Source organism: Brachypodium distachyon, chromosome 5 (assembly GCF_000005505.3).
Source record: "Brachypodium distachyon strain Bd21 chromosome 5, Brachypodium_distachyon_v3.0, whole genome shotgun sequence".
Classification (NCBI taxonomy): Eukaryota; Viridiplantae; Streptophyta; class Magnoliopsida; order Poales; family Poaceae; genus Brachypodium; species Brachypodium distachyon.
The window spans coordinates 2,527,813-2,542,234 of record NC_016135.3 but is presented as its reverse complement, the minus strand read 5'-3'; the positions used below and the strand labels follow the sequence as shown (position 1 = coordinate 2,542,234).

General features: G+C 44.5%; 2 protein-coding genes across 2 annotated transcripts; one reads left to right on the top strand and one right to left on the bottom strand.

The window, feature by feature from the left end:
• On the bottom strand, positions 1-1,380 carry LOC100839783. Its single transcript, XM_003580952.4, has one exon. It carries the CDS (start codon positions 1,088-1,090, stop codon positions 188-190), a length of 903 nt encoding a protein of 300 aa, XP_003581000.1. The 5' UTR covers positions 1,091-1,380; the 3' UTR covers positions 1-187.
• Positions 1,381-9,008: 7,628 nt separating this feature from the next.
• Positions 9,009-14,337, top strand: LOC100824766 (phosphoglycerate mutase-like protein 1). The gene is made up of 10 exons (XM_003580864.4): positions 9,009-9,276; positions 10,101-10,162; positions 10,241-10,348; positions 10,833-10,912; positions 11,704-11,866; positions 12,197-12,271; positions 12,363-12,451; positions 13,285-13,404; positions 13,751-13,795; positions 13,881-14,337. Exons 1-10 carry the CDS (start codon positions 9,114-9,116, stop codon positions 13,993-13,995), a joined length of 1,020 nt encoding a protein of 339 aa, XP_003580912.1. The 5' UTR covers positions 9,009-9,113; the 3' UTR covers positions 13,996-14,337.
• The last annotated feature ends 85 nt before the right edge of the window (positions 14,338-14,422 follow it).

The following is a 14,422-nucleotide window of genomic DNA, read 5'->3' as shown; positions in this document are numbered from 1 at the left end:
CAACCATGATAGCAGATCGAAAAGCCCGTAGCTACAGGTTAAAAATGCTACATTTCAGAGCAACCATAAATAGAAAAACAAAAGCTCAAACGAAATGACTGATGCACGTGTTGTATACACGCAGTGACAATACAATGAAGCAAATATAAGCGGCTCGCAGGCACGCCTGATTACAAACTTGTGAACTCTAAACTGGTGTCGGGCTCAGTTTTGTAAGTGTGGGTGTTATCCATATGGGAGCGGGCAAGTTGGACCGAAACTGAGGGGGTAAAAGATCCTCTCTGCTGTTATTTGCCAAGTCAAAGACTACAGTATAATAGTTCAGGTATGCGAAATCTGTAATAAATTCGACATCTCTAAGGGTACAGTAGACATGATTTGCCTTTAACTGTGGATATTCTTTAGCACCGAGACAAAGTGATGATTGGTTATGCCCAGGAACCAACACATGATCATCCAAGCTTATTTTCACAAGCTTTTGAGCTGCGGTATCAACTTTAAATATGTTAATCATCTCAGTATCTTCTTCACACCTGTCTGCGTCTGGTTCCAACCGAACTTGCAGCAGAGCACCACAAGGAGAATGAACAATATAAATATACTCACAGCCATCAATTGGATCCCCTTCGATGATTAATTTTGCTGTGATAATAGGGCCTCTTAGATCGATGGCGAAAATTTGTCCGGGTCTAGCACTAGCATAAAGCAGACCATCCTTGTAGGCACAGTCTTCAAAACTTTTATTGGGCAGACCATCCTTTGGTGACAGCCAGGTCCACTTGTCATCCCCTAACCAAGCAAATGAAAGCTGTGCAACTGGTTTGTGGATGAGTACCACGATATAACCTTCTGCAAGTGTGTCATAAAAAACAAATGCCTTGCAATCGAGGTGTTCCCGCAGCTCACTAAGATCAAGGGTCAAAGCTAGATCCGTAAAGGTAAATCGCATGAGACGATACTTGCATATGGCACCTGATTCATCGAGGATGGGTGTCACATGCTCAAGGGTGATCACAGATGGAAGAGCAAACTGTTCCCCAGTGATAGGATTGAGAAGGTGCATCTCAGACCTATAATCAGCAATAACCATATCCCCTCTGCCAGCCAAGGCTAACAGGCAAAGCACTCACCGGCGGCAGGTGATACGAGGAATAGCAGCAGCACGGCCGGCGCATCCGACGGGGGGATATGGTTCTGCGGCGTGGGGCAGATTTGATCCGGATCGGGAAGACGGCAGATATCGTTGGAGGCTTCCACGGCGGCAGGACTGGGCAAGAGGAGGTTGCGACGGTGGGACGGCGGCGGCCTGTGAAATTCCCCTCTTTCTTGTCTTGTTAAATACGGAGTCGACAGAAGGCTGTTTTAACTGAAACAACACCAGCCAGCCTGAACTGACACTTGACTCTCAGCTGCAGCCTTAACACTCATCGTTGGGTGGTATAGCTATATATGCTGGCGTTGCATTCTTCCTTGGACCTTGAGGTTACTTTCCTTCCAAATTTCGCCAAACCATGGACAAATCACCAGTAAAGCCTATTGTTTTGTTCACTACAGGTCATGCATCATTTGTCAGTTGGTTTTATACGCAGGAATGACGCTTCAAATAACCAGTCTCTTGCTTACCAGGAATGGCTACTGCTTGTGATCAGTCTTTGATTGAACATCCTTGATTCATGTGACGTGGTTTAGTTCATTTTCTGGTGATGATGATATGCTAGGCGGGAGTCTGGGAGGACGTGTGATTGTTTACCAGTGTGTTTGGCGTAGGGCCCTGGAATTTCTTGATTTAATTAGTTAGATCATGGCATGATTTTGGGAATCGAGAACATTTGTAGACGATCGGGCTCTCAGGTTCCTCAAGAGGTCAAGAGCATGAACGTGAAGACGAGGGGGGGGGGGGGTTCTGCTCGACGTTGTCTGGACATAGATTGACGACAGAGATGAATTTCGAAGACCACACAACTTAGATCATTAATGTTCTCAAGGTTAGCAGATTCTGTGTGCTGTCCGTGCAATTCTTCGGGGGGTAGCTTTTAGCATGTTATAAGAGACATACTGGAAGAAGGTGTTGTTCGTGATTATATATGATGTGAGATCGGTTCTTAAGCTATGCAGTCATACTGAGTTTTATTTACAGCAGATATGATGCTGGTTCAATTCCAAAAGGGGAAAGTGAAACCCTGCCTTATTTTTTGGAAAATAATCTTCTTAAGGTGAAAGCTGTTCATGTTTTTTTTTTACCTTGAAGGTGCTTTTGCTTGCATTTCTTCCTTTTTGCTTCTTCTCAAATGATACATTTCCCCCCAGAACTTGGTTAAATCTGAATGACATGACCCAACAAAGTTTGCTCTGCTTCCGGTCAGACGATTTAATCGGTAATAGAATTTTTTTCGATTATTGGTTTCAGCAGGTGTCCTGTTTTCCTTCAAATTTTGTTGATTTTGCAGAGAGATGGATTGATGACAATCCCCCATGTCACTAGAGTACAGTTCTGGTTTATTTCTTGGCCCTTGTTTTTTACATGTATGGCCTCTACTGCAGTTAAAGGCACTTGTGCAGTTGTATATGGCATTAACAAAATTATTACTAAAGCAACATCTGTATTTTGTGCAGTATCTGCAAAGGATTTTCTTGAAAATCATCTAGCAGGATCTCAAGTACAATTTATGTTTGATGGAAAAGAAAGTTCTGAATAGCTGATCTCATGTTGATCCTGGTACATTCTGAGGCCGGGATCAACTATATACCAGGTAAACATCATTTGTTCATTCTTTTTGTACATGGTAGCGCTGGTTCATTTCTGCCATGCACATTTATCAGAGAAGGTTGGGTTATTTTGGAAAGCAACACTGAAGATCTATCCAACTAAACTTCTACAGGGATAAAAAGATCAAAACTGTGCAGTATACTATCCATCTGCAGTTGATGTATACTTATCGCCATAAAACTCAATCATATATCTCGATTTGTTAAACTTCCTGATACTCAAAAGTAAAATCTCCAAACTCCCACCTCTTTTGGTGGTCAATGTACTTGTGTGTTGTAATTGTGCCAAATAGCTATGCAATTATCAAAATTTAGCCTTGAGTAACAACATTGTTGATAACCCTGGTTCAGGGTGAAGGTTCTGCCTACAATGCCTTTTTAGTGAAGCTCAGTTTGTGTAATCGTTACACATGAAAGCTCTTGTTTGTTTAGGTAAATTTTTGTGTAAACCTGTGTGTATACATGCTTTGTGCCATATTTATGGTAGCTGGTAGTAGTATTTAAAACCATAACATGTTTTCCTTTTTTTTTTGCTGATTATATATAGTGGTTACGAATGCCAGTTGCCTATACAATGAATGATACCTAGGAGGAACTAGATGTCAATATAATTAACTGGAACAGTAGGTACCCAAATTCAATTTGAAGAGGATTTGAATCTGGTCGTTGGGCAGGCCTGGTGGGCAGTGGGCATGTACATATCCACTCTCCCGCCCAACTGAACTAGGCTAAGTTCCTACCGGTTGCTTTTACAGCCCTTAGATGAGTGCAATGACAGTTCTTTATGTGTTTTATTCTGAGGCTCGACTATATCCTGTGTCATTTTTTCCGAATGAAACCAATGGGGAAGGGATGAGTTATACTTTTGGCTTTCTGAAGGTTAATCAAAAGTCAAAAGAGCTTCCATTATTCATTGTGAATATTAGACTGAGATTTTGTATGGCATGCTCCTCTGGCTGCTTGAAACTGGAAAAAAAGCACGGAAGCAGAATTATTATAATTTTTTGATATCATTCAGGTAATATACAACTACAATGGAAATTACCATATTTCAGGGGTCAATGTAATTTTGCAGATTTTTAGGTGTCCGAACAAATTTCTTTCGATTTAAGCCTGGGAATATCGGCTCCATGATAATTGAAAGACGGTTTCATGTTGTGGAGGCAAAATTCATGTTATATAATTTCTTGTAAGTGGTGGGCTGTAGGGCGCTTTGTCATGTTGAACTCTATGGTTGACCAAGACAAGAACTAAAACGGTGTAATTCATGTTTTCATTCATTACCAATGGATGGTGGACAGTTTTGGGTACTTTGGTCAAAATGTGGTTTCAGAATGGAGGTTTATATAGAAAAATTGTAATTATGCTGCATGGTTTGTGATTGTCAATGGCTGCCTTTGGCATTTCGCTTTGGTCTGTGTTCTGTAGTTTTTTTCTTATACTATTTGTAATTACGGTTAGAAGTCAACAACAATATGGCTTTGACTTCGCAAACAGAGGTTGGTTGATGATGAAGTGCAGAAGATATAAACGTGGAGAAGATAAAAACATTTCCAACGGAAACAAGTAACCAATTTCGAGAACGGCTGAAGATACGTGAGTGGGTGGCTGATCTGGAGGACCTTCCTTTGACTGCAGCAGAGAGGAAGCTGATGCATGTGTGCAATGAGAACACTTGGTTCTTTATAGACCCCTGCATGCATGAATTGTTTCTTGGTTACTTGTGTCTACTCAGAGAAATGCTCTGAAATATTATGTCCTAAATTACTTTAGGAGTGTTACAACATCTTGTGTTTCTCTGCAAGGTGATAATTACTTTTGAGATTTACATTTCATATGCATAGATTTGGCTACATCTCAAGGAAAGGTTTTTTGGAAAGATATGCATGCTAAGATGTTGGTCTAGCCATTCAGATATGTCATCATAACAGTGACCGACTCTTGTATTTTGCTATGTGAGATAGTTTACTTGCGGTGCTTGCTTACTCTGCAGGAAACTAAACCTGAAGAATTGCCTGAGCAGGTCTTATGCTGGGCGGATCCAGGATACAAATTGAGAGGGGGCAGAGATGTGTGTTCATGAACTAATTAGGCATTTCAGAGTGGGGGCATCCTCTATACACCATAGGCATATCGAGTGGGGCAGCTGCCCCCACAGCCTCTATATAAGGTGGATACGTCAGGAATTTATGAATGGGATAGATTAAGCAAAATACCAGCCACTGATGGCAATGGTACAGCTGGTAAATCTAGATGGGGCATGCACCTGCTCTACTGCTTGACAGAGAGGTGACAATGCGATGGCCTATGTGCACTCAGCTTGTGCAACATGAGCTTGTTGTAATATTATTTATATATTTCGTGAATGTTTTTATGGCTTTTTTTTCTGCATTGATCACATATACGCTTGTAAATTTCTGTCATTTTAGTTAAGCATTGTATGTTAGACTTTACAGTTGTCCGTCCAAAGAACATTATTGATCAGATATATATTTTCTTCCGATTTATGCTGGAAACCTTTCTTTCGTACTACTGTAACTAGCTTGAGCTGAGCAGATTCTAATCTGTTGCACTAGTACCAGCCAGCTATTGTTGATCAAATCATGGTAGCAAAATCAGACTTGTCCAAGGTCAAGGTTTGACCACCAAACAAGAGTATCCCTGTGTGCAGAATCAGGATATGTGGGAAGCCATATGAAGAATGCAATGCAGCCTACCATCGAACGACTTCATTCTCAGCGTATCGCTGAGACACTAATTCGGGCTGGTGTTTGTTTCAATCAAAACTTCCTCGGGTTGTGATTGCTTGTTGTATTAACAAGACAAGAAACTGAAACCAGATTCGGATTTTGAAACTTAAAAAACCCCTCGAAATCCAATCTGGGGGTAGAAAATTCGGTTGCAGTACGTTCACCAGCCGTCTAGCCCGTACCACAGAAAAGAGCCACCACGGCAGCCAATTGTATATTCCTTTGCAGCGAAAGAAAAAGGACGATGCATAATTTATACACATGAGAAAAGAGGACGACCCTGATATGGATATTCGGCACGGCAGGAAGAAATGCCATCCTTAAAGTCAGTCACTGCCTGTAGGACCCAGCAATCCGTCTCGTAGTTATATATTTTTTCTCATTTTCATGAAGGTTTGGCATATTTTATTTCGTGAAGACAAGCGGTCAAAATCTTGTCTTAACGAAATCAAATATGCGAAAAGGAGGAGCATGCATTACTCGCACAAGTTTTCTTTTTTCAAATATTCCTTGAAAGAGTTCGAGGACCAGTACATATTTTTTGGAAGCCCCAATACATTGAAAAAGACAAGACACAGGTAAGGTTGGGGCGGATGGCAACATATGGCTTGGTTGAGCAGTCGGGATCGCTGGCGGACGCATGGGCCGCCGCAGCAAGCGGGGGAAGTCGGAGGCGACGTGGACGGACGGCCCCCCATAGCTACGGCATGGATCTGGCTGAGAGACGGCAGACGCCGCCGAAGATGGCAGGAGCGCAGGGCAACATATGGCTTGGTTGAGCAGTCGGGATCGCTGGCGGCGTGGAGGACGGCCCGCCGTAGCTACGGCCTCGATCTGGCCGAGAGACAGCAGACGCCGACGAAGAGGGCAGGGTGGGAAGGCAACATATGGCTTGGTTGAGCAGTCGGGATCGCTTGCGGCGTGGACGGACGGCCCGCTGTAGCTACGGCCTGGATCTAGCCAAGAGACCGCAGACGCCGCCGAAGATGGCAGGAGCGCAGCACAACATATGGCTTGGTTGAACAGTCGAGATCGCTGTCCGTGTGGACGGACGACCGCTGTAGCTACGGCCTGGATCTGGCTGAGAGACCACAGACGCCGCCGAAGATGGCAGGACCGCATGGCAACATATGGCTTTATTGAGCAGTCTGGATCGCTGGCAGCATGGACGGACGGCACCCCATAGCTACGGCATGGATCTGGCCCAGAGATGGTAGACACCGCGGAAGATGGCAGGGGGGAGGGTAACATATGGCTTGGTTGAGCAGTCGGGGTCGCTGGCGACGTGGACGGACGGCACCCCATAGTTACGGCATGGATCTGGCTGGGAGATGGTAGACACCGCGGAAGATGGCAGGGGCGGTGGGCAGCATATGGCTTGGTTGAGCAGACGGCCATGGATCTGGCCGAGAGATGGTAGACGCCGCCGAAGATGGCACGGGGCGTAGGGCAACATATGGCTTGGTTGAGCAGCCGGGAACGCTGGCTGCATGGACGGACGTCCTGCCTTACCGACGTCTTTGATTTGGTTGAGAGACGGCAGGCGCCGCCGAAGATGGCAGGAGCGGAGGGCAACATATGGCTTGGTTGAGCAGTCGGGATCGCTGGCGGCGTGGATGGACGGCCCCCCATAGCTACGACATGGATCTGGCCGAGAGATGGTAGATGCCGCCGAAGATGGCAGGGGCGGAGGGCAACATATGGCTTGGTTGAGCAGTCGGGGTCACTGGCGGCGGGGACGGACGGCCCGCCGTAGCTACGGCCTGGATCTGGCCGAGAGACGGCAGACACCGCTGCCGAAGATGACAGGAGCGGAAGTCGACGGAGGGTTGGGACAAAGGTCGACATATAGGCTTGGTTGAGCGGTCAAGATCACTAGCGACGCGGATGCATGGGCCGCCACATCTAGTAGGGGAGGTCGGAGGCGACACAGACGTACGGGCCCCGATGGCTATCGCCCATATCAAGGGAAGAAACGGGCACCCGCTCATCGGATCTGAGGAGAAAACTATTGGATCTGGCCAGAGGCCGCCTCCTTGATGGCGCGCCCGCACAAATAGTGCCGCAACAGATCGTCGACAACCATCATGGTAATGGTGAAATAAACTCCTACATAGGAGAGACCACCTCGCCGCCGCCGTCCCCGCAAGGGCTTTGCTCGGCGGCGGTGAGGGAGAAGATGGGGTTGGGATTTTTTTTGTGTGGTGAAGTTGCCAAAAAGAAACCAACGCGGTGAGGGCAAAACGCCGTGGTACTAGTTCTTATAGCGAATCGACACACGGTATTCAATTAATCCAAGACCACTCAAAATTCAACACGTGGAAATACCAGAATGGAGAGAGTAAATTGCGCAGAACCACCACATTTGAGACAGTTGTTGCGAAAATCACCAGTTTTGCTAATTTTCGCGCAGAACCACCGTAATTCAGTGAAGTTGTCGCACATAACACTAATTCTGTCGTTTGGGACGTATAAACGCGTTTCTGACTGACCGGGCCCACATGTCAGATTGACCAGGCGATTGCTGGCGTTAGGGCCGTCCGTCAGCGCCGTCTCCTCTCCTCTCGCTGTTTATCTCCTCCTGCTCTTCTTCATCTTGCTCGTCGCCAAGCTCATGAGCAACAAGGAGACTCGGGAGCTCGTCGCCATGAAGCTCTCTCTTCCCTCCCGTTCTTTTCTTTGTCTCCGGCGACCAGCTGCGTGGAGCCGCCGCACCCTCGAGCTCCCTCCCCCTCCTGAATTCGGGGCGGGGAGCACTCCGCCGCTGGCACGAGAAGGGGCCGCCGCCGCCTCGATTTGCTGCTGCCCGCCGGAATTGGCCATCGCCAGCGAGCAGCGGGCACGCACGGCGGAGCTCGGCAAGCTGGCGCATTGGATCGAGGGGAGGCGGGGGAGATGCGTGTGCTCAGCGAGCAGCGATGGCCAGCGGCCGGCAAGCAGCAGCAGCAGCGAGCAGCAGGTGCCAAAGCAGCAGCACAACAAGCAAGCAGGCAAGCAGCAGCACATCAAGCTGCAAGTAGTGGCCGGGAAGCAGCCGCACATGCACCGTCGCCGGTTGCTTCTTCTAAAGGTGTGGTGCATGGTCGCCTGTCCTGTTGGCTGGTGAAGCCGCCGGCCCTACTGAGCATGCAAAGGAAACCCACACTGCCGGAGATGCGCGAGAAGATGAGTCCGGCTCAGTCTAAACGGCCCGGTCAACCTGACAAGTGGGCCCGATCAACCTGACAGGTGGGCTCGGTCAGTCAGAAACGCATTTATACGTTTCAAACGACAGAATCAGTGCCATGTGCAACAACTTCGCAAAAATTAGCAAAACCGATGGTTTTTGTAACGACTATCTCAAAATGTGGTGGAGTGGTGGAGAGAAGATCTAGGTCCGCGGCGAACGAAGGACGGCGAGAGGGGTCGGCAGAGGAAAAAGGAAGACAGAAAGCGATCAAGGAGGAGGAGAGAGCAAGTCGGAACCCGCAACCTTTTTGTTGGGACAGAAGACAGCAAACAGACCCCAGCCTCAGCGTGAGACGACGCAAAGATCCAATTTTTCTCTTTCCATCTGGAGCTACTGAATAAATAAAGCGAGCCCCGAGACGGGGCGAGATGCTGCTGCACATTGCTCCTCCTCCTCCTCCTCCTACTTGTTGTACCCCCGCAGCCCCGGCCATCCGCCTCCTCTCCCCTTCCTCCGCCGCCGCTCCATCGTCGTCTTCCTCCTCCGTTAGGCGCCGCCGCGCCAACCTTCGCTGCTCCTCCTCCTCCGCAGGTACTACTACTGCTACGTCTTCTCCTTCCTCCCGTTGATTAATTAAACGAATTGATTATACACCAAACGGATGGGGGGCCGGGGCTCTCTTCTCCGCCCCTTCCGCCCTTGTCTTCTTCTCCCCTCTTCGTCTTCATGCATGGCGTCGGCGTCCGCAGGCGGCGCTTCCCTTTGTTGCTTTGTTTTGTTTAGCGCCTTTCCGCGGAGGCGCTAGATCTCCCCGCCACCCAGATGGATACTGCTCCATCGCTTTTACTGCGGAATCTTATAATCCCGCTTATTCGCACCTTCTCGCTGGATGGATCGCGTCGCGTCGTCTTTTTCCTTTGTTTATTCTTTCCTACGATGGAATCAACTTAGGTAGATGCGCATCTCTACGCTAAGCCAGCCCGTGCAAGACAGAACGATTAAACTTTTTATTTTATTTTTTTCGATTTGACACCTATGCTTTCCAATCAAGAACAAATCGCCCGTGTTACTAGCAGAAAAAAAATGCAATTGCGTGAGACATTGGGGAAATAGCGTAAGATACATGTTCACATGAACATTTACTTCTTTTTCCTGAAAATGTGTCATACTAGTAAATTATTATTTAATAAAAAAACAGGTGATTTGTCCTGGAGCTTCTGAAATTACAGGCAGTAGATACCCCTGTATTTTGTTAGTACTGGCGGCAAGTTGCCAAATTAAAAATATAGGTGTGCTCAGAATAAACAAGGGCAAGTGGATTGCCAAAATATTAAATAGGTGTGCATTTGGCAATTATCTCTAGACTATTATCATTTATCTAACTCTCCAATGGAAAAATTATTTATCTTTGACAGAAATGGCTGCCACTGCTGGCACTGCTATCTACCCTCTCCACCGTTCCAAAACCATACACCTGGTTAGTTATTGGTGAAAAACTTGTTTTCGAATGATGCAAAGAATGTTTAGTCTGATTCATTGCAAACAATGTGTGCAGGTCAGGCATGCCCAGGGTATTCATAATGTGGAAGGTGAGAAGGATCATGCTGCTTACATGTCACCTGCACTGCTTGATGCTCACCTTACCCCTTTGGGCTGGAGCCAAGTAAGATGTCTTTGCTTCTTTTACTTGGACTTCATTATTGTGCCTTTCAATCACCGCTCTTATTAGTGTTATCATTTCCACAAACAGAGGGGCACATTGTGACCGACTAAAGTTTGCTTTTTGTCAAGAATTTAAGACAACAATGCAGCTGTTTTGTTGACGTGAGCATTATAAACACAAGCACAAATGCTCGCAAAGAACGCTTTAAACAGCAAGCAACATTGTATCTAACCTGAATGAAAATGTCTTCAAAAAATATTTAGATGCCTGTAGTGATGACTTGTAGTAATGATATCTCATGGTTCCTTTATGGTTGTGAGCGATTTTTCGTGTTCGGTTTAAAGTCTTTGCCTGCAACTGTGTAATTGCTTGAGTTCCTATCTGGCCCTGATAGATAATGTTGATCGAAATATCACTCAATTGTTTTCCTGTGGCATCTTAGAGTTCCATCTTCCATGGATGTTGATTTTACATGCATTTGTAGGTTGATTCCCTACGAGAACATGTGACAAAATGTGGACTTGCTAAAAAGATCGAGTTGGTTATTACTTCCCCTCTAATGAGGTATAGTTTTCCCTTTACATTCTGGTTTTGTTCATATTTTCAGTGTTCTGGATCTTCTTTTAAGCTTTTTAATGTATGAGAAATGGTGTTCTGCAGTGTTGGTATGTCATTGCTGTTCTTTCCGTAACATAATATGCTAATCTCTAAGCGATTAAGATAAATTGTTCAAGTGCCTAAATAGAGAACAAGGGACTATTTTGATCTTCCTAACCTTGAACTGAGCACATTATATAGAAGGGGGTGTAAATTCTGTCCTTGTACTGTAAGAATCTCCGCTATGTATGTCATTTGTTGCTTGCTTGGTTAGTGTTATCAGTTTTACCACAGATATAGCTAGTAGTGCCTACCTAAACATGGCTTCAGTCAGAACTCAGAAGGACAAGGAAAACTAGAGTTGGTTCCATGGTGTAGACTTGAAGTAAAGCTAGGCTATTTTGATGTACATCCTTGCCTATAAGCTTGACTCTCATGCAATGGTCAAGCAATTAGTGTTTGAGATATTGTTTGCTTATGATGACCACAAGCAAATATTCTCTCTGTCTGCAATTCTTGCTGCATTTCTTGCATGACCCATGTGCATAGAACCTAGTACAAATCAATCTCAGCTCAACCTTATTTTGCACCCCTTTATCACACCCCTCATGTCAATTCCTACTCAATCTGCTTATTAGTAACATTATTATCATAACTCCTGCGCTGAGGCATGACTGTATGATATAATATGATGGTGCATCGCAGTAGTATGTAATTATTAATGAGGCTTACAGTATTTCACCTGAACTATCTCACAGGACTATGCAAACTGCAGTTGGGGTCTTTGGTGGTGGGAACTATGCTGATGGGGTAAGTGTATCACCATTGATGGTAGAAGGTGCCGGACACAGTGGGCGTGAGGCAATTTCAAGTTTGAACTGCCCACCATTTCTTGCAGTTGAGACCTGCAGGGAGCACTTGGTATTTCCCTCTCCTGAAGAACACAAGTAAAACATGAGCAATCATTTCGCTACAACAATGTTTTTTCACATATCTTGCTAATAATTTTATCATCTTTTTAGTGCCTCATTTCCCTTGGTTTGTGTTAACTAGAATAAGCTATATTGTAGTTGCTAGAGCCTAGAATAACTTATTCAGCTTACTTTACTTTAACTTCTAAAACGAATATCCTCACTTGAGAAATTGGATGCTTCTGTTTATCTCTGTTTTTCTCTTATGATTATTGACTTGATGAATACTGTCAACAAACATTCTTAATATTTCAAATTTTATTGGATTTTTAAAATGCAGGGTGTTCATCCCTGTGACAAGAGGAGCAGCGTAACAGAATATCGTAGTCTCTTTCCTGCCATTGATTTTTCCTTGGCAAGTACTTACTGTTGCTTATTCAAGAGTCAGTTACATGAGATCATTGCAATGTTGTTCACTAATATATGTTTGCTTGCGTTCTTTACAGATAGAAAATGATGAAGATGTTCTTTGGGAACCTGATGTAAGAGAAGCAAACGAGTCTGTTGCAGCTAGGGGCATGAAGTTCTTTGACTGGTAAAAACAAAATCTAAGATCGATGCTCCTTTTCATTTATGTATTGAACATATCTCTACTCCTATTCCACTCCGCCGAGACTACTTCCTAGGTTGCTAGGAAATCAGCGTAATTGCCACCCATTCTTTTCTTTTTCTCTTTTTGCGGGTAGCCACTCATTCTATGTGACAGATATATGTATCACTCGTTTCATTACAGTTGATCGGATCGGTATGTATTTTGAGAAACTGGTATGTAGCACTAGAACATTTGAGGGCACAAGCATTTAAATAACTCAGGTAATACATTTTTTTGAGTCAATTAAATGCATGTGAATTTAACTGGTTCATGCCTAATGGTCTGGTTACCATGAAAAACAAGTACCTTATAATAGTAATGCCATATATCGTTTTTGGTTCTGCTCTCTTATCACCCAAAACAACTTCTTCAGCTAAACAAGTAACTAGTTCACCACGCTGCAGACTACAGACTGAGACAAGTCCATCTTCCTTGTGAATTCTATTATTTCTCTCTTCCCTTCCATTTCATATATGGTCCTGAAGCTGACATACGTACTCTGCCTCAACACTTCTTTCATGTTTTAGGAAAAAAAAAGAACTGGTGGTGATTTCCCTACACTAGACGCTTGAGCTGGATGCTCGTTTTTCATATACCAGTTAGTTATCACTGATAGTGAATTGATACTAGATATGTCCTAGATACTTGAACATCTGAGCAATTTATATGTGGCATGTACTGAAACAGACAAACCTCAGATTACTTGACCCATTGAGTAGACCAGTATTTATTTTGGTTGCAGGATTTTATAAACTATTCCTCGAATGTACTTGCAGGTTATGGACAAGAGAAGAAAAGGAGATAGCTATTGTCAGCCATAGTGGTTTCTTATATCACACCTTAAACATGTACGGCAAGGAGTGTCATCCAACCATAACAGAGGAACTGGGCAAACAGTAAGCATTTTTTCCCCTTGGTAATTGCCAACCAATCAACCCACCGATGTTCTGTAAACTTATGTTGCTGTGTGAGCACAATATTTGCAATATATTACCATTGGAATTTGAATCCATAATGAAGTATGAGCAAATTGGACTAGTTTTACTTTCTGTAAAGGTAAAAGAGGAAAAAAAAATCCATTCTCTGTCTCGTGATAACATGGTCAGATAGGGTTACTCTTTCCATTCTTCTTTTTTGTCTTGCACACCCATTATGACGATTCTGCTCTGCGGCCCTACAATGTTCCAACCATGGTTGATTGCATCTCCAGAAGAGTATGCTGACTTTGACTCTTTTATACAGCTTTGCCAACTGTGAGCTCCGGTCGATGGTATTGGTCGACAGAAGGTCAGGTTTCCTTTTAAGATTATGTCGCAAGTGTTGTTTTGCATTTTTTATTTTGGTAACACCAGTCACATTCTCGTTGCTGCAGTATGCTTGGATCGCATTCCCCCACCTGCAACTTCCCTGGAAAGACACCGGCTGGGCTTGATCTGCCTAGTGATGTCGCAGACAAGAAACACCTTGAGGAAGCTCAGAAGAACTGAGACCGTTGAGCACACTGATGTCTTTGTTTCTTTTGTCAAGCCAATTCTGGCACGGTCCGATTTTGCACCAGAAGTTTGAATTTGAAGCAGAGATAAACAGCTTCTACGGATAGGACTTGCCTTCTGTTGCTCTGAAGTATTGTTTACGGGGTTGGTTATGTTTGTTGTCTCGGTATGTGCTGAACTTCACGGTAATAAGGATGATCATAGCGTTCTGAAAAGAACGAGGACAATATATTGATAGAGCTTTTGAGTTACAGAATATTGTATATCTTTATCTGTAGCTTTATCTTGAATATTTATTCGATTATATGATGTGCCAAGATCAATTTATCTTTCTCTTGATTTCTTTTACAAAAGAACCATGTTATGTCAGTACAAAATTCGTTCGATGTTTATGTTCTTCCTATTTTCATAGTTTCTATAA